The 26,085-nt window shown below is 43.0% G+C and overlaps 6 protein-coding genes across 6 annotated transcripts; 3 read left to right on the top strand and 3 right to left on the bottom strand.

Annotated features, from left to right (window-relative positions):
- Positions 1 to 3,473: 3,473 nt before the first annotated feature.
- CONPUDRAFT_62851 (uncharacterized protein) lies at positions 3,474 to 3,677 on the top strand (the record flags this gene model as incomplete). Its single annotated transcript, XM_007774210.1, has 1 exon — positions 3,474 to 3,677. A coding segment is annotated over one exon (204 nt), but the record flags the coding sequence as incomplete, so codon positions are not given.
- A 1,735-nt stretch (positions 3,678 to 5,412) lies between these two features.
- Positions 5,413 to 9,080, top strand: CONPUDRAFT_75939 (uncharacterized protein; the record flags this gene model as incomplete). Its single annotated transcript, XM_007774238.1, has 9 exons — positions 5,413 to 5,442; positions 5,723 to 5,999; positions 6,398 to 6,482; positions 6,531 to 6,578; positions 6,750 to 7,162; positions 8,100 to 8,452; positions 8,511 to 8,755; positions 8,824 to 8,892; positions 9,011 to 9,080. 9 exons carry the CDS (start codon positions 5,413 to 5,415, stop codon positions 9,078 to 9,080), a joined length of 1,590 nt encoding a protein of 529 aa, XP_007772428.1.
- Positions 9,081 to 15,054: 5,974 nt separating this feature from the next.
- Positions 15,055 to 16,377, top strand: CONPUDRAFT_75938 (uncharacterized protein; the record flags this gene model as incomplete). The annotated part of the gene is made up of 5 exons (XM_007774237.1): positions 15,055 to 15,161; positions 15,192 to 15,330; positions 15,378 to 15,494; positions 15,635 to 15,932; positions 16,082 to 16,377. 5 exons carry the CDS (start codon positions 15,055 to 15,057, stop codon positions 16,375 to 16,377), a joined length of 957 nt encoding a protein of 318 aa, XP_007772427.1.
- A 689-nt stretch (positions 16,378 to 17,066) lies between these two features.
- Positions 17,067 to 17,219, bottom strand: CONPUDRAFT_39734 (uncharacterized protein; the record flags this gene model as incomplete). Its single annotated transcript, XM_007774168.1, has 1 exon — positions 17,067 to 17,219. A coding segment is annotated over one exon (153 nt), but the record flags the coding sequence as incomplete, so codon positions are not given.
- A 371-nt stretch (positions 17,220 to 17,590) lies between these two features.
- Positions 17,591 to 20,088, bottom strand: CONPUDRAFT_75937 (uncharacterized protein; the record flags this gene model as incomplete). Its single annotated transcript, XM_007774236.1, has 12 exons — positions 17,591 to 17,683; positions 17,716 to 17,760; positions 18,035 to 18,061; positions 18,130 to 18,220; positions 18,268 to 18,647; positions 18,692 to 18,720; positions 18,753 to 18,920; positions 18,974 to 19,036; positions 19,089 to 19,393; positions 19,517 to 19,648; positions 19,701 to 19,828; positions 19,876 to 20,088. The coding sequence occupies 12 exons, from the start codon at positions 20,086 to 20,088 to the stop codon at positions 17,591 to 17,593; spliced, it is 1,674 nt and encodes a 557-aa protein (XP_007772426.1).
- A 290-nt stretch (positions 20,089 to 20,378) lies between these two features.
- Positions 20,379 to 23,570, bottom strand: CONPUDRAFT_75936 (uncharacterized protein; the record flags this gene model as incomplete). Its single annotated transcript, XM_007774235.1, has 7 exons — positions 20,379 to 20,768; positions 20,817 to 20,889; positions 20,950 to 21,104; positions 21,261 to 21,509; positions 21,594 to 21,945; positions 22,718 to 23,070; positions 23,211 to 23,570. 7 exons carry the CDS (start codon positions 23,568 to 23,570, stop codon positions 20,379 to 20,381), a joined length of 1,932 nt encoding a protein of 643 aa, XP_007772425.1.
- Positions 23,571 to 26,085: the final 2,515 nt, after the last annotated feature.

Here is a 26,085-nt window from a genome sequence, read left to right as displayed (position 1 = left end):
CTGGCCAAGATGTCTATTGCAGAGGCTGCACACCTCATGAAAATTCCCTCATCAGCTGCACATGACCTTGCTCATAAATACTGCAAAACTGGGTCCACGCACAACAGACCCAAATGCGGGCGACCCCAGTGGGTAACCGACTGCATGAAGTGTTACATCGTCCAGCAGGCCCTCAAAAACAACTGGATGCCATTTCAGGAGCTTGGGAAGCTCATTGACCCCCCAGCTTGTGAGAACACAGTTAGAAAGATTCTCGCCAAGAAGGGCCTGCACAGACGCAAGGCATGGTCTGTTGTCTTCCTCACCAAGGCATAGAAGGCCAAAAGACTCACATGGGCAAGAAGCTTCCAACATTGGGACATGCAGAAGTGGCATCAGAACATCTGGTCAGATGAATGCTATGTCAAGCTGGGCAACAACTGAAGAAATGTCTATGTGACACGGCAACCACAGGAAGAATACAAAGAAGAAAATGTTGTACCAAGATTCAAGAGGCCACAGAAGGGGATAATGGTGTGGGGATGTATTATGGAGGGGAGAAAAGGGCCATTGGTTGTTCTCAAGTATCCAGGAGGGAAGGGGGGGTGACAGCAGCCAGGTACCGTGATCAAATTCTCGAGCCCCACCTCCTTCCATTCTACAAATCCATGGATGCCGAGAGGGGTCAGGTGTTGTTTCAGCAGGATGGAGCGCCGGCACACACTCAGAAACTCACCCAGAAATGGTTCAAAGATCACGCAGTGCTCCTCTTTCCTCACCCCCCTAATTCTCCTGACATGAGCTCCATAGAACCCATCTGGTATGTCTTCAAGGACAACCTATGATGTTGTGAACATACCCCAACATCAGTAGAAGAGCTTATAAAGGCAGCATACAAGGCTTGGGAGCAGATTCCCCAGGAGAGGATAGATAGGGAGATTATGAGGATGCCGACAAGGATTCAAATGGTTTTATCTCACAAAGGTGGCCACACTTGTTTCTAGATAGATGATAACATATAATTAGAGTTATATTCATGATTTTTGATACATGCATGGGGTTTCCAAAGAGAGAGACTTGAAATAAAGTGTCTGGAGGAAGGGGAGGGGCCGGACGTGAGACACAATTCTGGTTACTTAATGCGGTAATGAGTAGAGGTGACACGAGAACATACCAAAATGTTCTACATAGCTTGAAAGAAAAGCCATGTCAGGCCCATCTGCTATTACAATATAGACATATAAGTCTGAGCCATAGACAACCTGTATAAATTTGTCAAAAACATGCAGTTCCTTAAACTGAATAGCAGAGGTATAATAGAGTTCAGGAAACCAGAATAAGTCAAAGTTCTTAGGTTTTTTGGGGGCTTGGTATGACCGCACCAGAGAGGACATCCCTCTTTTTGTAGCAGTTCTTAGGGCTAAGGCCAAAGAAAACCTAGATAAAAATCCAGCAGTCTGAGTGCTCAGACTTATAGAGATGAGTTCTGTCAATGGAGAACATGAGGATGGTGTTCCCTGTTTTGATGTATCTGCTGTCAAATACTTGTTTATATTGCTCACCCTTGAAAATGTCATTGTAGACTTAGTGGTTGGTAACACACACTTTTTGAAGAGCTGATATGCATTTACCACAGTATTGCATGTAAGTCACACTGTTGGGGTGCCATCAAAGAGTCTGAATCTAGAACCCAATAAGGATAGTTGTGAACATGTGTTGTGAAGTCTTCTACTTGTTGGGACTTGTGCAGGCTCCATGATATTCCTCACCATACCTGGGGCACCAATTGCAGTTTTTGAGAGGACCATGAAAGTGGCACATGTATTGACACATATGCTCTTCTACATCCCCAACCCCACTTAGTCACTCAATCTTGTTGTGAACACAATGTTACTTTTCCCTCATCTTTGCCTCTCACTGTATTAAACTTCATCATGTCCTCAAGCTCTGGTGGTGTTTGGTATTGATCCCTTTTTATGGAAAGCAAGACTGAGGGTGGTGTAGCCAGCTCAGGCACTCAGCTGAGGAGCCAGAGAGTGCAATCTGTCTACAATATGTACCTTCAAGACCGCATCATGAAAAAACAAGAGGCAGATGCCCAGGCAGGGTTTGTTCCTTGTTCTTCTGATGTTATTACAGATGCTGGTATGTGACCCAGATTATTATATCTGTATTCCTTCTTGTCCTGATTTATGCAATCTGGGCTTGGGAGCCAAGGCAGCCCACTAGTTTGCTTATGCTGGGAACAGTACAGCCATGAATACAAGGATGTACAGAAAACTGGCTAAATCATCTTAAGATATGTGTACCACAATCTATTAATATTTATGGTTAGAGTACTTTAGGATGTGTACACTCCAGCCACCTGACATATACAGGGAAGCAGCTGAGGTGCAGGCAAGGGGAAAACATGTAGCCATGAAAGTAGAGGCAAGCAATATTTATTTTTCCTCAGTATCCTCCACCTCCCCATCCTTTGCTATGTCCACACTACATTCTGTTGTACTTCCAGGTGGTCTACTTCATACTACACCATCTTCCATGTCCATACTTCCTCTTCAGTCACTTTCCAAGCTATTGCCAGCCAATTATGCAATATACTGCATAATTAGTTATGCATAGCCTTGTCAGCAAAATTATACATAATGAAATTGATTATAGCCAATCATAGCCACACTGTAGTGGTACCATAGCCTTATTCTTGTAATCCTAAACTGCTCAGAATCTGCTTCTTAACCAAAAAAAACAGTTCTCATCAATTTCTCACATGGCTTGCTTGAAGTGTGGACCTGAGCTGCCTGGAAATCAGGCTCAGCCTTCCAAACATGTCAAGACAGCAGACAACTCCTCCAATTGTTGCCCAAAGTGGAACAACCTGACAACTGAACAATGGCTCTATGTCTTCAAATACTGGGATTCTCACAAAAATTTGATGAGTCAAACAGCTATTGCTAACCATTTTCAGTTACTCAAAACACAGGCACTTGAATTTAATCAGGGATTAATTTCCCATACTTTCAAGAAGTACACAGATTGAAGCTTGTGCTCATGCAACTCTGACTGGCCTTTTAACAAAGAAGGACTGGGTTGTCAAAGCTCCCGCAGTGGAGCATGCACTGTATGAGCGGGTGCAACAGATAGAAGCTAAAAATAAAACAGTTTCTGACCCATGCTCTGTGAGAAACAGAGAAGATTTGAAGAAGTCTACAAGGTGCTTGATAAGAAGTGCATGAAGAGTGATACCTGGTTACAAAATCTCTGCAAGGCTTTCAAAACCCGAGAAATTTGCTGACATGGAGAAGCTGGTTCAGTTGACCAGGAGGCTGTCAAGGCAGAGCAAAAGTGTTGCTAGCAGCTTAATGCCAAATATGCACTGTGTGATTGTTAGAATATTAATGAAACATTCTGATATCCATGTAATCATTTGATCTTTGTTTTTTGGTAAATAATAACTCTGCACTAGTGCACCTCCAACTCGGGGCTTGGCAACCTAGAAGATCAGTGGGAAAAAGCAGGACAAGTTCTGGCTCACAATTGCCATTGCCTGCAATGCTGATAACTCTGTAAAATTTGAGCCACTTTTCATTGGAAAAGTAGCCAGACTTCAGTGTTTCTATGGTTGCAGCCCTGAGCAACACAGCTATTATTATAAAAACAATAAGAATGTGTGGATGACTTCAAATTTCTTTGAAGAGTAAGTTTTTATAAAACTCTGGTCATAATCAAAATAATATATTTCAGATGGGTTAAGTGGCTTGATTTGAAGATAAAACAAGAAAAGCACTATATAATCTTATGAATGAACAATTTCTCAGGTCATTACTTTGACTACAAGCCCCAGAATATTGAATTGACTTATTTTAAACCAAATATGACCCCATTTGTCCAATCCTGTGATAGTGGTGTCACCCATTACTTCAAAGCTTTTTACTGCTGAGCATCTTGCAAGGATGCAATTGATCTGGACAAAAAAACAAAAAGAGCAAATCTACACCATCAATCTCTTGATGCCATGATATTTGTCAAAAAAAAAACAGTTTTGAATGCAATTGCTTTGGAAAAAAAAAATGGTGCATTGCTGGAGGCACACTCCAATCCTGCCATGAGTTTGTTTGTTTGTGTGTTGTTGAACAAACACTTACCTTCCATTTTGGTGAGGCTTTTATTGATGGACTGCTGGGTGAATTTAAAAAACCTCCCATCTTCATCACAGTCAACCACACCTCATACCAATAAAGGGGCTTGAAAAATCATGAAAAAGTTTGTTACTACCAATCTTACACTTTCAAATGCAGAAATCCAACCTAAAGCTCATCTTGACAATCACTACAATGATTCTGACTGGAAGCCAGCACTTGAAGCTGTCATGGCAGCCAAAGATGACAGTTCTTTTGCCTTGGAGTTAATTCACCCACTCCAAAATGCAGCAATGGTCCATCGTGGCCTGGCTTTAAGATTACAATCCTCCTCAAAATGCTCCAGCTGCAAGATGCCAAAAAAAATTGAATGCTTTTATTCAAAAGCTCGAGACACAAAACCATATTTCTGGAGCACCTATTACAGTTGATGAATTTGTCAAGATGGCTTAAGACAATATTGCAGATCTCATCCAATCAGATGAAGAGATTGTAGAGAAGGTTTGCCAAAACATTGCCATTGAAAATGGCACTGCAAAGCCTCTTGATCAGCCCAAGGATGATGGCTCTGAAGCTACTTCTAAGCCCTGCACAACAAGGGCAGAAGCAATTAAATTATGTTGGCACTTGAGAAGGCCTGCAAAGACCTGGCTGATGTAGATATTTTGACTACACTACCTAAGCAGCTCCAGGACTTCAGTTCCTGGTTACAACGTGAAAACCTACTCAATGCTAAGCAGAGTTCCTTAGATAATTATTTTTCTAGATAGTTGTTACCTACTGTCATATTTTGTAAAAAGTCAAGTCACACAATTTCAGTGCTTATTGTGGAAATTAAATGCACTTGCATAACACTGAAAATGCATAGGATTTGGAGCAGGCTCATGCCCATGCATTTCCAGTATGTCAACTATATGCAGAAGACGAGCAATACACTCTACTAACAAGGGCAGATTCTGTATATATGTTTTTTCTCATTGCTGGTAAAGGTGTGGTTAAAAACATCTACTGGGTTCATACGTCAGGATGAACACCCCCGCTAGGATGAACACTAATTTTTTCTGGACGTGTAATGCTAGAACCTTACACAAAAGTCTTATGATAACTATGACTACATCCTTGAAAATGCTTACAAAAATCCGGAGCACCAGGAGGTGTCTTGATGACACTCTATGCACTTGAAAGTACAAAATTTACCCCATTTTTGGAAATTTCTCAACATATTGGGTCTTTGGAGCTTGAAAGCATGCTGTTACAGTGTTAAAGAAAATGGGATTGTATCAGGAGGCATCTCACAATGCCATTCAGCATGTCTAGGAGAGGATTGGTAGGATAGGACAAGCACAGAAATTCACAAGTGAAGGAGTACTCAAGGAGGAACTAGGTTTGGCGATATCTTATCTAATCACATGTAATCAAGCCTTATCAGTTTTATGTGGAATCAACTCTGGGATATTGGACCTGGCAACTGTGCCCAAAAGCTGTCCAAAACATTCTGCTAGACACTTTGCAATATGTCAACTACTCGCAAACTTTACTCTATTCTCTCTTCCATTCCTCACTATCCTTACAATAGTTGGCAAGGCTCTATCTGAGAAGTCAAGCAGCATATTGCAATAGAAGAGAAAAAGATATTGGTTCAGAGAGTGGTGAAAAAGCACCAAGAAGAACTCCAGAAGGATGTGTCAGAACAGAAGGACCATAGAAAAGTATGTGAAGCAGTTCAGCAGGAGTATTACAATAAGACAGGAGAGCACATCACCATAAATATGACAATTGTCTGCCAACATCCCAATAAGGTACCCAGCCTGCATGAAATGCGAGCCAGTCAATCACACATCAAGCTGGAGGAAGTTAAAGTTGTTATAGAAGCACTGAATGAGTGTGCGCAATAGGGTTTTTTTGGACCCATGCTAGGCTTGAAAACATAGCAAACAGCCTCATTCGCACTTGGGACTCACTTTTTGCAGGGGTCAGCCACAACTGGACTGCAAGATTCCTCAACTGTCAGCACAAGTCACTTCAAACTATTCAGACAACAACCCTCAAAACAGTCTGAGGTCAAGCTGTCAACCCCAACACACATGCAGCATGGACCAAGCTCCTGGCAAACACAATGCACAAACTCAACATTGAACATGAGCTTATATATGGTTTTGATGAGGTGAGGTTCAACAGTGGTCTCAATGGGCGCACACGAGCTATTGGGGTTTGAGGGGTGAATGGAGTTTACCAGTAGCACACTGGAAAGAGAGAGACTGTTACTGCAATAGTTATTGCAGATGGAACAGCATTGCCACCTGCTGTTATCTTCAAAGGCCAAGGGTACCAAGAAACATGGAGCAATGATAATCCCTTGAATGCATTGTGAGTCTGACACATGTCTCACTTAATAAGCATCTAACATCTACATAGGATTGGATACTCAAAAAAGGGATGGACTGAGAGTATGATCAGGAAAGTGTAGATTCAACAGTTCAATGCACTCACAGTGGGAAAAGCCAGTGGACAACCACACCTTCTCCTGGTCAACAGCCACAACTCTCACTATACTGAAGACTTTATATTTTATGCTTGGCAGACAAACATTCACATACTGTGCTATCCTGATTATGCAACCATTGTCTATCAAAGACTTGATGTAGTCATCTTCACGCAGCTAAAACACTTCTGGACCCTCGAGCAGAACTCACTGCCAGACAAGGTGACCAAGGATAACTTCCTCTCACTCATGGTTTGGCCATGGGTAAAGGCTCTGACACCAGAATCAATCCAGTCAGCATTCCATGTTACTGGTGTTTGGCTGCTGGACCCAAACACAGTCTCTGCTGACAAGATGGCACCTAGTTGGGCTACTGTTGCTTCAGCAGCTATGCCAGTGGTTCAACCAACACCTGTTCATTGGATTAGCTGTTTCTTCAGCTCCCTCAACAACCCTGACTCACAGGGCAACAGCTTGGACATTGATGAGCACAAGATCTTGATGCCACAAGTCCAGAGCATTTACAAGAGCCTTCACCAGTCAGAATTGACCTCATTTCTAGTGGGTGATTCACCCATCAAATTGGCTGCTCACCTTCCAACTGTCACAAGTGTGCACCTGTGTACCTAAGTCCGGAGTACTAGTAGGTATCTACACGGTCTCCTATAAGAGGGACCTCTTTTGAGATTATAACTGTAGTGTATACAGAACTATAGTAATGGAACAGAGTGAAATGGAGGTGGAGTATAGGTGACTGGAGGTAATGGAGGGGAACAAAACAGGACCAGAGGAGAATGGAGGCATATGTAGGTATAGCGTAACAAGTGATATAATGAAATGGGAATACAGGAACTTAACTGGAGTGCTCTGAGGCCCAGAGCTAAAGTACTGGAATACTGGAGTAGCCTCAAAGATGAGCCGTGGGTTCGGAGTTGACACGGAATTAACACGGAAGAGTACAAACAATTATGGGAGGATATGGAGGAGTCTGGAGTGGGGACTGGAGTATACAAGAATTGAAGTTGATATTCAGACTGAAGTACACTAGCCTACACAGAAGGGTTTATATACTACAGCCTAAGTATGAAGTTATAGTAGTTGGGTGAAGGGGGGTGTAGCTCAGCTATGAGGTACAGAAGTAGAATGAAGGGTATGATGTAGGAGGTGTTAACTATGATATCAGAAACACAAGGAAACAATGCAGGAATGATGTAGGAATGTCAAAGGGAATGATACACAAAGTAAAGGTGAGTATATTGTTAAGGGGAACATATTTGGAACATATAGTGAGGTTGAGGGTTAATGATGTAGATCCTTCAGAGGTTTTGGAAACACCAGAGTTGACACAAAACTGAGTGGAGGTGTCTTGAGGCAAGTGTAGGTGTCCGGAGGTACCAGAGATGTTCGGATCTAGTGTTTGTAGGCATGGTGCATGACACCAACCTTCCATCTACCTCCTCTTGACACTACTCCAGCTGACCCACTACATGGATTTATGCCAGAAACATTGAATGAGTTGATGCTTGCTAATGCTCTTCACAAATTCTGGAGTCAAGTATGGCAAGATCAGTGTGCACAGGCATCTGAACGTGCAATCATTGTGTTGCAGAACTGGTACTGTGATCAAGTTCATTGTCAGCTCACAGAGAGGGAGAGGAAAAGGGTAAAGCAAACATGTCTGATGGGCAATGGCATACCAAAATTACTTACAAGTGACAAGTTTTTTGCTCTGGTCCAAGAGCATGGGCAGCGTATTGCAGTGCTTGGAGCTGCTAAGGAGCAGAGGGCGACAGGGCAGAAGGCATATGAGGAGGCAATGGCTATGTGGAACAATGCAAAAAAACAGCAAGAGCAGGTGAACAAGCCCTGCAGATGGAATGGCAGGCTGAGAATGAGTACTACAAGCCCTGCAGATGGAATGGCAAGCTGAGAATGAGTGCTACAAGATTGAGAAAGTGGTAGCTAAGGCTGAAAAGCAACCTTGCAACTTACCTAAACCTGCTGGCATCCATAGTCATCTTTTGTGTAAGGTCTCCAAGCCAGTTTGCAAGATGTTCCTGCCTTCCAGGACTGCTGGAGAGGGAATGGACAGGATGTGTGAGGGGGAGGAGGATGGAAATGGATTTGGTGATTCAGAATCATCTGAAGAGGAAGACTAGTTAGAAACAGTGACCAACAGTAGTAATTGAATACTTCAGCTCACCTTTAATCAATAATTATTTCTAGCTTGTCATACACTGTTCAAGAGGACAGGAGCATCAAGGGGGAAGAGAGGGCAAATGTGAATGTGAGGCAGTGAGCAGTGGCAGCAAGCAACCCACGGGCAAAACTGTGCTTCTGTGTGACCCATGGCTGTCAAAATTGGGACTTATTTCCAAATTTGGCCTTGTCACATGTTATCATGGCTGTGCAGGCTGATGGTGGTTGGGTTGGGTCAACGCAAAACCATTGCTTCTAGTCCTGTGCTAAGGATTTGTGTTTGAACAGTTTGTGGATTTATTCTATGATAGAAAACTGCACCGCAAGCTCCAGAACCAAATTTTGAGAGAAGAGAGTAACACAAAAATATTCCAGAAAATCAAAAAATTTGCCCATTTGTTCTAATGTGTAATCCCAGTATGTTGCCCATAAAAATCTAGCATTTTCTGCTGCTCTGGCTCTTGCATGCCTCAGGGAGCAAAACATAACAAAAGTAAGTGATAGTCTCTTGTATAGTTTGTTGTATGTTACTGCACTTTGCAATAAAATGCAGAATTGTACACATTGTCCAGGTTGGACTCCGGAAGCAAGAACTTGTTCCCACACTTGCGGGGATACTTGCTTGCATTGTTCACATGTGACATGATACAAGACACATGTTGCATGTTGGGGAACTCAAGAAAGTCAACAGTGTTATTAGTTTATGGAGTCCCTCCAGGAAGCTCTGACATGCAGCTTCATTCAATGTTGTAATTCTGTGATTTATTGCAAAGTGCAGTAAAGATAGATATAACTAGATTCACATTATCTCATCATATTCCACATCATTCCACTCATTACTTTGTTATGAGAGGAGTGCCACCTTGTAATTACCCTGAATAATAAACAGATAGATTGTACAAAAACTAATAGTGTTTTGAAAAGGCTCAAGATTAAATGAATGATTATCACTATTATTCAATATCTGTGTAATAAAATTGATAATGATGGTTTTACAGAGGAGTAGACATCCAGTCATGGAAGAGCTGGCCATGTACAGTGACCCAATTTTTTCCTCTAACTTTGTGAACTCTGAGAATAAAAACAATCTACAATCTCAAGCATATTCTATAGACTAGTTTTCTTCTATTATTATGTCTCCCCTGTTATTTGCTGCTGCTATATCAGTGACAGTAATCAATACATATTTTGATTCCATGAATCTTGAAAATCTGGGTGTACCTTATCCAACAGACATTTTGGTTAGGATAACTACTACAGAGCTTGAGCACCAGTTGACATCAAAGGGTAAAAAAGTTCAGTTTATCAAGCATTTCAGACATTAGTGAATAGTTTAATGTTACTGTCTTTTTACACAGCCAGACAATGGTTTTTATATTCAGGACTGTAAAGATCTGTGTATATTTCATCAGAGGTTTTTTTAAAGTATGAAAACAATTCACTGGTATTAATAGTCTTGAAAATTAGCAACAGAGTTTAAAAACACTTGAGCTAAATAATGCTGATGGCAGTCACATGGCATTTTTGCACAGATATGGCATCTGCCATGAGAACCTCACTCCCCATGTGTATTAGTGCATGCTTGGATAGAGCTGAGATTCTGAAGGAGTGTGTTTATCAGATAAGAAATTTTCTATCATATTCACCTTTCTCAATACAACAGATATGGCCTTCAGGTATGTATCACCTTGAACATGGTTTGACACAACACAGATTATCTGATGTATTTTGTGTCTTAAGGAGATGGTGCTCCAATAGATGTTCATTTTTTTTGGCTTGCACCATAGGCACACTCATGACATGAAGACTAGATAACCAAAAAAGTAAACTTTGAAGAGTGGGTAGTTGGTGAAGATGTGGTCAAGGTGGTGATTTTGATCTTGTCTTTGGATGAACAATGCTTGAAAAAAGTGGTAAATTATGCTTGAGAGGAAATGTGGGGATAATCCTTGGGCCTGCTGGCCACAAAAAAAACTGATCACTCAAGTACTCACATGTTTTACTAGTCTTGACCTTGCATAATCCTATGATAGTTTCTAGAGTTATCTATTAAAAACCTCAAAACATGCACCATGCAGGTTATTGATTCAGACTAGTATTTGTAGTACTATCTATTTCAACTTACAGTGCTGCCCTTGGCAGCTTCCAAGGTTAATGATTGCTCATGTCCATGTTAAAGGCTCATTACATAACAAACAGCTTAAGTTCTTAATAATATATGATGACTATGCAATATTGAGCATATTAGAAGTAAAATAAATGAGGCTATAGATGCCAACTGCAGACTCAAAAGCAGCATCAAACACATTTGACATAAGTCAGCACTGTCTTCACTGCTAACATCTTCCTACCTCCTAATAAACTTGCTTACTGTTAACACTTTTTTGCCTCTCAACAAACTTGCTAGATATGGTAAATAATAAAATAAATAAATGAAAACCTTGTATTGTGTTGAATATGCACCCTCCAATTAAACTAAGTATAGAAGTGAACACATTTTGACTAAACAGCCTGATTTTTTTTTGAAACATGCTGCTTCTATTGTCTGGGCTCAAATCCACGTACCAGTATGTGATATAGTATTACCTTAGCTGTTGTGAGCTAATACAGATATAAATAGTTCCATTAATAAAGGAGAACCTCATTCAGGCTCTGGTTTTAATTACCATGGTGAATCATTTTGATATATATATAAACACAGGAGGTTTAGCAGGTCAGCCTCAGCACTGACTGGTACTTTTATATGCAGTGCATGGCATTACTGAGACTGCACCACACGTAGGGTGCTCAAAATATGAAGGCTTACTTAGATTCAGTTTACAAACTCCATGGATTTGCCAGCTTGAGGGTAAAAGATCAAGAACACATTTGTAAAACTTGGATTGTTGAGAACATTAGTAAAAACAATAGAAAGCAAATCTTTGACTCAAAGTTCCAGAAATTAATTGGTATCAGCAATGAGATGAAAGTTGCTGCTATTCAGGCTGTACTCATATGCTCTAGCAGGCCTGAAACCAATGTATGGTGAAGTTTGTCTTTTAATCTGTCTGTGACTTATTTGACATGCATACAGAAGAACTCAACATTAAACACCAGGAATTCTGCTCTAGTTGGCCAAGAAAATCACCAAGAAGAACATCTTTGCAGAGATTTCAAGAAAGAAGGCATGTTCTCCTCAATCATTTCAATAATGTTCTAATGTTTATTGTGCACTAGACTCATGTTGATACAAAGGATTTTGGGGGTAGGGCTGATACAAAAAACTCAAAACTTCATGCAGCAACAGTTTTTTTTTTTTGAACATTCATCTGCTTTTTACTGACGTTTGCGTTCAGCCTTGCCAACGCAAAAAATAAAAATAAAAATAGATGCCCCACAGGTGTGCCAAACGTGCACACGCCAAGCCTATCTGCAGGTATGGCAATGACCTGCGCTGCACGCTTCTCGACACGTTGTTTCGGTCCTTGACACCATAATGTAGGGCGGGACATTTGTGAAGCCTGTGATACACACCCAAATGATGTGCAAGAGGTCCTACTGTAAAGTGTTAAGGTTTGTTGTGTTTAATCATTGTTAAAAACTGGTTTTCAAGGCTTACTGCCATAGCTGGTATTTTTCAATTTTTAATTTTGCGTCAGCAAGGCCAAACGCAAATGTCAGTAAGCATTTAAGTATTGTTTTTCTGATCATTATAATGTTTAGTACCAATTTTCAAGCTTCTCCTGCTTGATTCACTTTATAAAATCCTTCAGCAGTGTTGTAACTATACAATGCTATCTTGCATCTTCAGCCTATAGTATATGTAGTTAGGTTTATTGTTTGCAAAAGTCCCAAAGCTTGTGATGTGCCACAATTGTAGAGTATCAACGGTGCTGATGCATGATATTTCTGGCAAAAACAATTAACAGAAAGGTGTTTGTCATATAGTTAGATTTATTGTGCAAAAATACCAACTAGGAGGCTGCACATACAAATGAGTGGTTAGATGTGTGAGGAATAAACCAAGCTTGAAGGTGACTATGACCATAGGCTGAAGGTTGGGTGCAAATTAGTGTACCATGATGCCAATATTGGAGGAAACTGCATTGCTCTGATGCTATTAGATGTCATAGTACTTTCACCACCCTAGCATCTTCTGGTCCAACACCAGCACTGTAACACTATTATTGTCTGACCTAGGACTGGGCTTGCCTAATATCCACTGATATAAAACTGTATCTGTGACCCCAGCTCATGCAATAAGCAAGGATGTTCTGCTGTCCTGATGCAGATTTGTTACTGTACTTTTCAGACTATAACAATGTTCCCCTGTCTACCTCCCCTCCAAACACAACTTCTGAGGGCAAACATGTCTGCCTTCAAAAAATCCTGTCAAACCTAAATAAGTAAACATCTGGTAGACACACAAAAAATCTTCATCATTCAAGTTAGATACAAATGTAATGAACTCATGTTAATCTATTGATCTAAAAAATCCTTATAAAATTTGTTCCAAGTACAGTATTGCTTGCCTCAAACAAAAAGCCCAGCAGAGGTTCTTGTGCACAATCCTCTAGATGAAAGATTCCAAGGAGAGGAAAGGACACATACTGAAGATGACATACAGAAGCTTGGGGGTGTGGTGGTAAATATAGATGAGTATAGTGGTACATATGGAAGCAATAAACATGGAAATACCAGCAGCACAAAAATATGCCAGCTGCTTGAGAATGGCAGTGACAAGTTCAGGGTGAAGAGTCTGAATTAATGTACAAACAATGTTACAAGATAGTCTGATAAATAAATCAATAAAAAATGCACCAGTATGCTGCCTTGAAAGACAGGATCTTGAAGTTTGCTACCTGTTCTAATATCTGCCAATATTGAGTCCTTCCAGCATGGCTCTGGTCTTGTACAATTAATCCATCGCCCAATGACCTGTGGATGAAGCTTGGAAATTTGATGAGGGTTGATAAGTTAAAGGTAGTGAATAATGGTGTAAGGAGATCAGCTACTAATGTGAGCAGCATGGTCAATTCACTGGAAAATAACTGAGTACATCCAATTGTACCTCTGAGCCTTGGCTGTATTGAGCTTGTACTTGCAACCATGAGAGTTGTGTATGGGTTGAAACAGCTTTATGAACTGTTGATATGGGTGTAATATCTTGGTGATGGTCATTGTGAGGAATGCACTAACAATAGAGGGTACTTTTGAGGCAATGGAGATGGCAACAGTAATGGTGACAGCAGTCTTAGAGCAAATACTGGCCTGGTTACATTCAAGCCAGTATAGACATGGAGAAATAAAATAATATTACCTGTTGGGTTTTCCTGTACTGACAATAGTGCTTCTTTTTTTCTTGCTCTTTGTCTTTTCTGTGCACCATGTGGGCAAGTGTCTTCAACATTGCAATGTGTTTCACATTTGTGGCCTTATCTTGTGCTGCAACCATGTAATCAGGTTTTGAGTGGATGTGTAATTCCTTGAAAGCACCCTTCAGACTCTCATCTCAATATAGACTAGTGCTGGCACTATCTTGAGTGGATCTGGTCTATCTTCATTATCTTGTGTTGTCCTTTTTTTCTTTGGCTTGGAGCTGCTACAGGATGCCCACAGACAGACACCCTTGCAGGTGTAGTGGCAGACTAAACAAGACTTTCCAGATGGCCCAATACACTGTGTAGTTTTCCAGAGCCAGTACAAACACAGATCCCTGTGCTCAATTGGATACTTGGAACAATTCAGGTCTGTTTTCACTCAATGCATGCTGTCATCAATGTTTTTCCTTGGTTTGAGCTTCAAGCCCTCCACGTACTTATTTGTGCAAGGACTTGCCTCCCACTCTTTATCTGATTTTCTATTTGATGAGCCATCTAGTTGCTGATCTGAGTTGCTGCCTGTCCTGTTGCTGCCTCGGGTAGCACTTGGGCCAACAGTCTGGAAGGGTATCTGAATCACAACCCTGTCAAAATGCTTTCAAGCTACCTTGAACCTGTTTGGAGGGGCCAGGGGTGCTACTAGTTGCACTGCTGAATGCAATCAACAATGTTGATTTTTTGGGTGCAGTTAAAACCCAGTTTGGGTCCACTTGCGGGGTCTGAGTTAGGGCCCAGCTCTTGGGGCTTTGATGGAAGTTGCATGATTTTGTTGAACCTGGGAGAACCTGGGGTTGCCTCAAGTCTGAGCTGTGTTACAAGTGCACCTTGCCTATTACCATGCTCCACAGTAACAAGTCCTCCTCCAATTCTGCCTCTAGGTGCTCAACTTGCTTGACTCATGCATCTACTCATCACAAGACCACCATCGCTGCTGCTTCTGCCACTTCTGCCTCCCACCAGCCCCCATCCAAGAACAACAAGAGTAAACTATGGACTGATGAACAGGTTCAGGTGATGCTTGATGTTCTCTTCAAGCAAAAGAACACACAAGGTGAAGGCTCAAAACTTCAAGGATTGGATCTGGCAAAAAGTGCTGGTAGCAGTCAACAAGATGCACCCTGTAGGAGATCCAAAACATTGTCATCTCATTAGCTGCATTGATAAGTATGCTACTGTAAGTTGTTATTTATGTTTTTGATAATGACTAATTCATCTATATAGCTGAAACTTAATTGGAGGGTGTGGAAGGGACTTCAATACCTCTTGGGTATCCCCCTTGATGAGGCAACTGGTTTCAGCATGAGTGTCAGCTCCGCTGCACTCAAGAACCTCAAGGAGGTATGTGTCATCCCCTTCGCGTCTTTTTCTTGTTCAGTTTTTATTTTTAATCTACATTATTCAAGGGTCACCTGGATGCCAAATAAATTACCCAAAAGGGTTTTCCATGGCATGAAACAATGTCTACTATCAAGTCAAAGGACCAGCCAACTGATTGCCATATCTATCTACCAGGGAAATTCCACTTCACCACCGACACCACCTCTTCTACAACTGCCGCCAACACTCCTCACACCACTGTTTCTCCTCATGTCACTACTTCCAACACCAATGCTACTGGTACCTTGGTGACCACTGCCTTCAATATGTCTGATTTGACCTCTGTTCCACCCATGAATTATCAGTGCACTTCCGGCCCTGCATTGCAGATTGCTGACCCCAATATGATTCCTCCCTCTGCCCCATCCTCCTTTGCAAACACACCCAGTGCTGCTGACAGTAATCAGGCTATGAGTAGCATCAGCAAGAGCTTGAAGAGGAGACACAGTGTCCTTGATCTTCCCAACAGCATCCCCACCGGCTCATGTCCAGGCTCTGTTGTCAGCAGCAGCAGTTGATCAAAAAGGCTCAGACTTCTTGAGATGTAGCAAGTAGCAATATCCATAAGCTTAAGGAGAAGATCATGCCTCTCATCAATGTCATTACAGCATCATCTCCTGTTTCAAAGATGGCTGTTGAGCGCTCAGTAGAGATGTTTAACTTACCTAAGTACATGTTACCGTCTGAAAACCACTATTGCCTCATTCACTTCTTCAGCAAGAACCACAATGCCGTGGCAGTATTTGTGGCAACAGGTACTATTGATATGAGCCAGCTATTACTCAGGGTTGCCCTCAAGGCAGTTGCCAGGAATCCAGAGCTGTTCAAGTTTGGTTTCAATTAGACTGACCTCAGTTGTATTCACTTTTGTCATCATTGTCATCCTGTTATCATCATTGTTTAGTCATTGTTGTCCTCGTCTCATTGTCTTGTCATTGTTATTGTTATTGCTATCATTGTCACTGTAGCTGTAATTATGTTGTAGTTTTGTTATCGCCATCACTGTTTACATGTTTGTCCCTATGCTATTATGAATGATATGGTCATTACATATACTACTCTACAGGGAGTCCCTGCTGAGCCTGCTCTACAAGATAATCATTCCACATCTGCTCAGCAATTTTGTCCCTCATACTCTCTGCCTCCCTCCTCTCTTAATTGCCAACTGGAAAATGTTGTAAACCCTTGTTTTCTTCAATGTATCATGCTGGATCCAGCTCTGCAGCATTGAGTTTTTCATTGCTCTGCAGAAATTCTATCTCACATTCCAAGTATTTATCATTAAAAATACAAATCCAATTGTGGAGCACACAAAGAGCAGTGGGAATCATTGTCTACATGTTGAGGTTGCACTGCGGTAAACATTTAATGATGGTCCATTGGTGTTTGAAGACTCCAAATATCCTCTCAATGACATTCTGCAGATTGGTATATCACAAATTGAAAAGTTCCTTTTTGTTTCTTGGACTAACATTTAAAAAATCAAAAAAAAATTCCACAACACATTATTACATACCGTGTATTGTCACAATGCCATTCTTGCAAGTGATAGCAAGTTGCATGGTATGGAACCATGAGAACAGAACAAATACAAAAACCTACATCTGCAAGAAAATATTTTCCAGCAGGAACATGGAGATTCAGTGCACAAGCTGTATGCCACAATGTAGCATCATTTGCGGAGCCAGCAGAATCACATAGGCAGTATGTGGAGAAAAACTCAAATTGCAAATAAACAAACAGTTCTGAGACAATGTACTCTTGCAGTTGCAGTGTGTCCAGTGCTCATCAGGGTTTACTATGGAGACTGTAATGTGAGTCCTGTCAACAGCCCCAAGTGCATCAGCAAAGTAGCAGTACTTTAGATTTAATATGATCCAAGCTGATGCCCAGTAAGAACTGGTCAGGAGCCAGTCAGCTGTGATGTGTTTTAGTTGATCCCTATATAGAAATGATCTAGATCACGTGGAAAGCTGATCAAAATTGCCCTGTGTACCATCTTGATGAAATTTTGACGCAAAAAAAATATCACACATAGTTTGACCAAGAATAATCAATTAAAAGTAGATAGAACCACGCTGGAGCAGATATTTTGGTATAGCCACGTCTAGAACTGCTGGATAGTCGGATCGATTCTGATTGATTTTGATCTAGATCACACATATTTATAACCATTTCGCACTAGATCACCATCTAGTACATATGTTATTACAGCCACCCAGCCATGCTATTAATACAGTACATACAAACAAAAGAACAAGTACAAAAAATGTACAGAGTCATCGGGACTCTGTCAGAAATCAACCAACAATGAGAGAGCCATCCAAAAAGGCGGCATGCGAGCCATAGACGAGCGAGAGAGTGACAAGAGGAAATATGCAAGGGCAAGAGCTAGTATATGGTTCCGTTGAGGAACTCATCGCTGTCAATATTCCAGCCGCTCTTCTTCTGTAGTTTAGGTAAGAACCTTGTGTGAGCGTAATGAATGGAATTAAATGTACCAGAGTCTCCGTGTCCATGTTGTAAGACTACAGGGATAATTAGAGAACATGCTATGAAGAAGAAAAGCAGACATGTACCTCTTGCTGAGTCTTACTGAGTTTACACCAGTAGCTTGAAAATTCTTTTGTGGTTCCTTTTGTTTTGTCCGTGGCTGTGTGCTTGAGCCACCGAAAGGTGCACAGGTTCTTATAGAGCAAGGTTAGTACACAAAACAATGAAATAATGATCTTACCGTCCGGTCTTGGCTTTGGTCGGTTGATAGGATTCAAAATCCACATTGAAAGCAATTCCCTCCGTGGCAGAGACGGCCTTGGATGCACTGCTTGCGGGTGTCTCGGCAATCTCAGTGGGCTTGGTGGGAGTCTTGCTTTCGGAGACGGTCGAGGTGGGCGGAGCAGGAGTCAATGCCTGCTCCGCTTGCTCAGAATGGGTGTCAGGAGTAGGCGAGGCGATAGGAGTGGGGACAGCAACGGGCAGCAAGGGCTTGGGTGTCGGCTTCTTGCCCTTGCTGCTTGGATTGCTGTCCCTTTCCTTTGTCTCAAGGCCCTCCTTGCGCCTCGCCTCCGCTGCCTTCATCGCCTCTTTGGCGCCGCCAATGTTCTTATTATAGTCCTAGTACAAATTAGAAATAGTCCAATAAAAATATAGTGACTTACATGCTGCGAGGAGGGATGAAGTGCCTGCACTACGGGAGCTTGGATGGTGGTGACAATGCACAAGACGCAGTGTGTGTCTCCTTGAGGGGCGCCGACTTGCTTCGAGTTTGTCTGGCGAGGGAGGAGAGGTGAGGTTGAGACAGGGACGGTTTTGTTGCGCTTGCATTCATGTTGAGGGTGTCAGTGTCATTGTCAGTGCCATCCTTGGACAACGCAGGCTCACGTCTTGCTGGAGAGGATAGATATATGAGTAAGAGAAAGAGAGAGAGAGAAAAAGCCTACCTTTTGCGTATTTTGGCGCTGGCGGGGAAGCGCTAGCATTGTCGCCATCACCAATGTTCTCAGCTGCAAGGGAAACATGAGTGAATAACAATGCAAAAGAGAAAGAAATGCGTACCTTTACGCTTTTTCGATTCCAAAATACCCTCCAAATTCTCCTCCTCCTTCTTGACGCCATCTTCGGAAGAGATCTTGAAGCAGCCGTTATTGTCAAGGTGGTTGGTCTTGAAGCCCAGGAGATTGACCGAGCACAACCTGTTGAGTTTCCAGTGACCGAGGCAAATCCCAGCCCACAGGAACTGCACCTCAATCCTGGTGATGAAGTCAGTAGCCATGTTGTGGGGAGTCTGCTTCCACTTGAGCGGACAGCTGGGGCCATTCATGGCGGTGGCCCACTCCCTCCAGAGCTGCTTCATCGAGACTCTGAGAGATTTGAGCCTCGCCTTACCGATTGGCTTGCCATCCTCGAGCTTGAAGTATCCTTGAGATCCGTGCGCAAGAGCCTGCGTGTTAGCCGTGGTCAGGTAACCCTTCTTGCCATCTCACTTGCCCTTGGTGTAGAACTTGATATTCTCGTACTTCTTGCAGAACTCGAGCTCGTCGAAGGAGGGAGGGGAGACAGGGCCGGCAACAAGGGCCGGCTGGGCTTTGGATGTGAGCAGAGAGTCATAGAGTTGCCTGTAAATAGTTAGCACTTGTTATATGCACGCATACATGAATGAAAACTCACTTTATGATGTTGTACTTGCCCTGGAGGATGTCTCTCTCCGTTCGCAAGCAGGCATTCTCCTCGTTGGACAGCCGGAGCGGGTCCAGCTGAGGTACAGAGGGCAGGGCTGTGACCTGCATATATGTGGCCTAAAACATACGTGTGAGCAATTTAAACTCGAGACAAACGTACTTACATTATTGATCTGGCCTGAGGTGGCGAGGTACTGAGTCCACAGGGTGGGGTCATTGAGGAGTGTGGTCATGCCGCCATTTAAGGCAGCATGCTGGGAGGGAGTGGGTGTGCCACCCACATGTTTTTTGACAGGGCCATGGTAAGAGGGGAGGGAGGGGGATGAGGCACTGGAGGGTGTATAGCCAGAGGAGCTAGGGAGGGAGTGCTCGTACATGGTGGTGTGAGGGAAGAAGTGGGAGGGAAGAAAGCGAAGGGATGATGCAAAGGATTAGAGAGAAGAGATAGACACGAAGGTTTTGATGATGTCAGGGGCTATCCATTTATGGATGGAAGATTGTGCTTGCCGATGCACGTCGGTCTCGGGATGGAAGCAAAGCCAGGAACCAGGGCATGCAGGTAATTGCTGCTTTAACTAATGAAACTTTTAACCTTCGACTCAGTGGCTGAGGCTCTCAGACTGCTTGGAGGGATCGTATGTCACAAAACAATGTATTATACAGTAGTCTAATCCTGAGGGAAGTCTAGACCATCTTTGTCTGGACCCTCTGCTTCCTCCCAATCTGTGTATGTAGCTACATCCATACCAGGTTTCTCCATCATATGACATCTAAGTTCTTCTTCCTCTGTCTCCGGCAAAGTCAGCCTGTGTGGAACTATTGCAAAAACACCAACGATCTGTTTGACAGGAACCACCAGAGGGTGTTGATGTCCGAGAGCTCTGCACGACCATACGGTTTGTGCGGATAAGTCCATCAAATCTCTGTCTGGGAGGGAGTATAGCCAGATAATTGCTACTCCTTCCCAGCGATAGTTTCCAGTACTTTGCTCAGCTGGCACAGCCAGCTGAGCAAAGTACTGGACCTCCCCAAGGTACGTCTTGCCGTTGTCTATAAACTAGAGACGCTTGTTAGTGTAGGAACAAATTTATAAGCCGAAATTTACCTTGACATTGTGTGCAATGCGAATGTTTTGTTGGATGTAAGTGTTCTCTCTCCAAGCAGAGCGAACAATCTGGCTGTTAGCAAGTTTTGCACATCCCCAGAGTCAGAATTCGGGGGCATCACAACCAAGGAACTTCTCGATAGCGGTCCTCTTGGCTCCTTGAGGTTTGTACAAGCGTTTTGAGTGTTTGTGAAGCAGTGCAAAACCATCTCCGAGCTTGTGACGAGGTGCCAAAGATGGTGCTGGCTCGGGATTGAGTTCTGGAATGAGAGCTTTGAGACAATTTACCTGGCATTGTTGTACGGCAATCCGAGACAAATTAGAGTACATCTTTAACAGCTGACAAAGTTCCTGGCCGAGGTTACCGATTGTACGCTCCATGGTCCACTGTGAATAGATTATCGGTGGGCCCTTATTTATTACCTCAGAAACAAGGTGTAGAACCTGGTGCAGGCTCTGTTGGATAAAAGCAAGACAGTTCTCATCTCGTCCATAGTATTCCTGCTCAAACTCAACATAGAAATCATCAAAGCACTGTTGTGCCTCCCGAAGATTGTGCTCAGAAATCAAATGCTGGCATATGAGACAGAATCCTTGAACGAGCAAGCAGTAGTTCACCCAGAATTTTAACGGCAGAACCTCGTAGAGTAGCACTGGCCCTAGCCCGAAGAAATAGATCTGCCATTCCCAAGTCTTGTAGCCCAAAGTAATTTTCTCAGCGATGTTTCAAGGCTTCCTGTCCATCAGACTTGGAACATGTCGCCCAGTGTTGTTGACCTCAGCACCATGAGCAGCCCAGATGTCAGGATCTCCGAAGACATTAAATTCCCAGTCTGCGGGATCGTTGTTCTTTACGTGAGCCGCTGTGCCTTGCCATAAAGAAATAAAAAGAGAGCTCAGTAGCTGCGCCAGATGCATAATATCTGGCGTCATGCAGCGAGGAACCAGCAGTGTGTGAGTGGGATTGAGGCCTAGAATAATGCTGGGCTTTGTGAGACCAGTCAGCATCTTGAGTTTCTGATATTTGGTGTTGTTCAAAGTGCTGACGATCTTGCAAAGATTATCTGCATACTCTGTAGATGCAGGCCAAGGAAGCTTGTATATAGGGACATCGGGGTGATCTGAACATCTGACAGCATTTAGAGGTCGTAGTAGAGCAGGATAGTAGTGATTCCCTCAGTTTTTTTGTCACACTAGAAGCCCACAGTAAAGTTGGCAGCCATTCTTGCCATTATGACTGCACCTTCCATCGTAGTATACAAGCCCCGGACCATCCGCTGTAGTGAACTGATGGTAGATATTGCGTACATCGTCCTCCTCCTCAAGACAGCCATCGCAGACATGAAGACCTTTGTGTTGAATCACCGAGAGATGATGATAACCTGGAAATAAAAATGAGTTGATGCCTTTGGGCACATTGGTACCAGGAATAACACGGCTGATTAGAACATATTTCTTCTTATAATGCCTGTCCGGCGAGTACTCTTCAATTACCCAGGTGTAAATCCATGCGTCGGACTGCTGGGATCAATATAGCTGCGTGCCATCCATTGAAGATGTGACTAGGATTGATTTTTTTGGTGATTATTCCAGCCTTGACCGCATCGAGATAATCCATGCCCATAGTATAATCATCCCAGTAGGTTACCTTGCCACTGTTAGCCTCGATCATTGCTAATACTTGCTCGGTTTTTTCAACTCAGTACTTCATTAGTTTTGCAGTCTCCGGATTTTGGAGGATAGCCTGTATCATAAAACCTAATAGATCTGTCTTGAACTGATGAGAGACACGTTCCCCAGTAACCTCAAATATGAAAGGATTGTACTGTGCCTTGTGGCAATAAGGACACGCGTCCAGATGCTCATGCTCACCAGTAAACCCACAGCAGGAATCTCAGCACATGTTGTGCTTCACAGTGGTGACGCCGGTAATTTCTCGTATCCGTTTCTCAACTTGGTGGAACACTAGCATAGGTGGGATTTCAGGGAAGCAGTCCGCATGAGAAATACGGATGCTTTTGTATGTTTTCTGCAACGAGTGTTCGAGCGCAAGGTATGCTCGAATACTGTGACGCTCTCCGGGACCATCAAGAGTGACAATGCCGCAAGGAGGATTTCTGAGTCGGTACCGAGTAGCCTCGTCGAGCTTCGAACAAGGATCCTCGAGGGTAGTGTTCCTGACTCGAGTAACAAAGCTCATGTTAGTTTTCATAGTGCTAAGCTTTGCTAGATGCAAGAGCTCTTCGATGTCTGGCTGAGGGTATTCTCAACGTGATGGGTATCTCAGCTCTGGGAGTGCCTTTGCATGGGCTTGGTGGATAAGTTTCTGCATTTCTGTCTGCAGAGGCGCTTGTTATATGCGCATATATGCAGGGTTAAAATTGAATTACTCACAAAGACCTCGGGCTTGATGCTTTCATGACCGCATTCTGAACCATTTGAACTGTCCATAGGATCATCTAGTTCCTCTGAACCCCAGGGATATTGATGAACAGGTGCGTCTTCATCTAGAATTTCTTCAACATGAGCTCTAAAATTGGCCAGGTCGTCTTCCTCTTCCTTGAGCATCTCAGAGACCTTCTGCCCATCCGAAGAGTTGTCCCGGATGTCAGTACCATCGCCAGAGTTGCCTAGAGATCGAGCATCTGTGTTTCCAAGACCAATGGGAGCCTCCATAGACTCAAGTTCGTCTACAAGCTGTTGTGGGCCCCAGACCAGTGTGTCTTTGTCTTCTACAAGCCTATCCAAGGGCATCTCACCTTCTGCAGCAAGCTCAGCTACGCTAGCAATATAAGGAAAGGGCCCAGCATATGTAAGATCATAGCTGAAATCAATCAGAAGTTGCCTAGTATCTTGAGGATAGACAGAGATGTGCTGATAGAACAACGCATTAGAAACGCTGTGAGGATGTCCTGAGTTGTGTTCAGCACATATGCAGAGCCGTCTGGCTTGTGTTCTGGAGCTCATTGACTGAAGAGATATGTTAGTGTTTGCTGCACATATAGACAGGGGCTTATTACACAATGTAGAGTGTTCGGACTTAGTGTTTTTGACGACAACAAGAGGATCAGATGAGGAGAAGGTGCTTTGATTTTTAAGGCAGAACAGGTAATTGATTTCTATTCGAAGTAGATAGCTAGTAGATACAAAATCGAAGAAACTAGATGGATGCAACTGCTTTCTTGACGCGTTGCACGTCGAATCTTGATCGGAGCCTCGGCTCGCTTGATGCCGCCAGATCTGATCAATTCTCCATATAGATTGCTTCTATTCTATATCACACATTTTATTTCTAGATCACGCCATATGGTGCTTGACTGGCACTCGGCCAGTTCTTACTGGGGCTGATGGTGGTGTCAGGGAAGTCAGGAGCTGGACATTGCTGGTGTGGAATGGATTGCTGGCAAAGAAGCTCAAAATATGCTTAAAATACCTATAATATTAAATTACACTTGTCAGAGCTACTCCAAAATAAATAAATAACAATATACCAAGTAACAGTTTCACCAGAACATTGGAAGTGCTCACTGACATGTACAGTCAGGAGTCCTGTAATGCATGTATACAGAAAGATAGCAAGCTGCTCCTCAACCAAAACACCATTTCAGAAGTCAGCAAAGCAATTGGCCTGAAGGAGCTAGAATTAATTTCAATTTTGATCAGCAATCCATTTACTAAATTGAGGTTGAAATTGAATTGAACTTTGACAAGCTTGAAATTTTGGGGAACAGTAACACCAAGATCTTTGCGCATGCACTCAAGATGACCTGTGATGAGCTCCAGAACCCACCTCTCACCAGTCATGATTGAGGTTTAGTATGAAACAGGGGCAGTAGCACCAGTAAATGCAGCTGCATAGAGTTGGATAATTTCTAGTACAGCAAGAAGAAGTAGAACCAAAAGTTGACAGTGTTTTTCAGCTTGGTAGGCAGCAAGTTCAGCTTATTGTCAAGTCTGGTCCATGGCCAGGGTGGCGGTCTTTCAAGGGTCAGAATCACTCAAGTTTCAGCATGCCTCTAGTATATATGAAGTGGCACACTATGATAGCAAGTATAGTACTCAATTATGTGCAGAAAAACATCAGAGTTGTGCTATTAATGTATTACTACAAGAATGTACATTAATTTTGTTATTACTTTCACGTGTGAGTAAAGTTGGAGGCACTACTTATGAGGCTGAAATTTGCTTACATCATCCTAGTTTGTGTGGAATTCCCTATGAGAACACATAACAAGGAGCCAAAAGTCTCTGAGGGCCCAGAAGGCAGGAGGAGTTTGCATGCCTGAACTGGGTCTAATGCCATGCATGTATCTTCCTCCTCATTGAATGATCCATCAGACCACCATTGCCCATGGCCTACAGTCTACCACCACAGGTTCAACCCAACAGTGGTAGGATCCTCATAGCCAGGGGAGATACAGAGGGACTGCGGTATGTTAAACACATTAGAGAACAGATGGGTAACAGGACTCAGGATGAAATTGCAGAAGGACATGGGCATGGCAGATGGAAAATTGCAGCAAACATCAAATGGAAGTTATTCTTGACATGTTGCAGATTGTCAATAAGGCAAAAGGTAGAGCCAGGATAGTCCACAGGAACAAAACTATAGAGCAGCAATGCACATGTACATTGGGGAAAACTAGATTGATCAAACAGAGAAGCATGCAGTTTGTGTCAGAGTGCGCCCAGCACCTCTGCATTGCTCCTATGCCCTTGGCACAGCAGCCCAGTCTTGGTACGCTTTCCAGCATTCCAGGGCACTTGGGTAAAAAGAGGTAAAACTTGCCTGTTGTGTGAGTTGAACCTAGAGCCTTGTGGTAGTGCCCAGAGCGCTGAAACCACTCAGCTATTGTGTGTTGAGGTATACTTCTACTTGTGTCTTGTTTATACCTCCACCACCTTCCTATTCCAGTATCTCGCGACTTTGCCCCTATTTCGCCTTTCTCTACTCTTTGGCTTGCTATGGAGAACTCCGAGCTACTGTACAGTTCCCAAACCTTATTTCTTTTCACCTATATAACCCTGGTGTCCACAGAGCGTCTCCTTGCTCACTGTTGGACACCAGGTCAGTATTTCGTCTTTATCAATACTACTTGCTCACTGTTGGACACCAGTGCCTCTTCTGACCCTGATACTGAGACGTGTCCTCAGGATCCTGACAAGGCTGAGGATGGAGAAGGCAGCTGGCGAGCCCTGTCTGAGGAACAGCGCATCCATGTCAAGGGCAAGGAGGATGACTCCATTGCTATGTGGGACGCTCTCCAGG

This window comes from Coniophora puteana, assembly GCF_000271625.1.
Source record: "Coniophora puteana RWD-64-598 SS2 unplaced genomic scaffold CONPUscaffold_12, whole genome shotgun sequence".
Lineage (NCBI taxonomy): Eukaryota > Fungi > Basidiomycota > Agaricomycetes > Boletales > Coniophoraceae > Coniophora > Coniophora puteana.
Note: the sequence above shows the minus strand (reverse complement) of the source record. Positions and strands in the feature narration are given on the sequence as shown.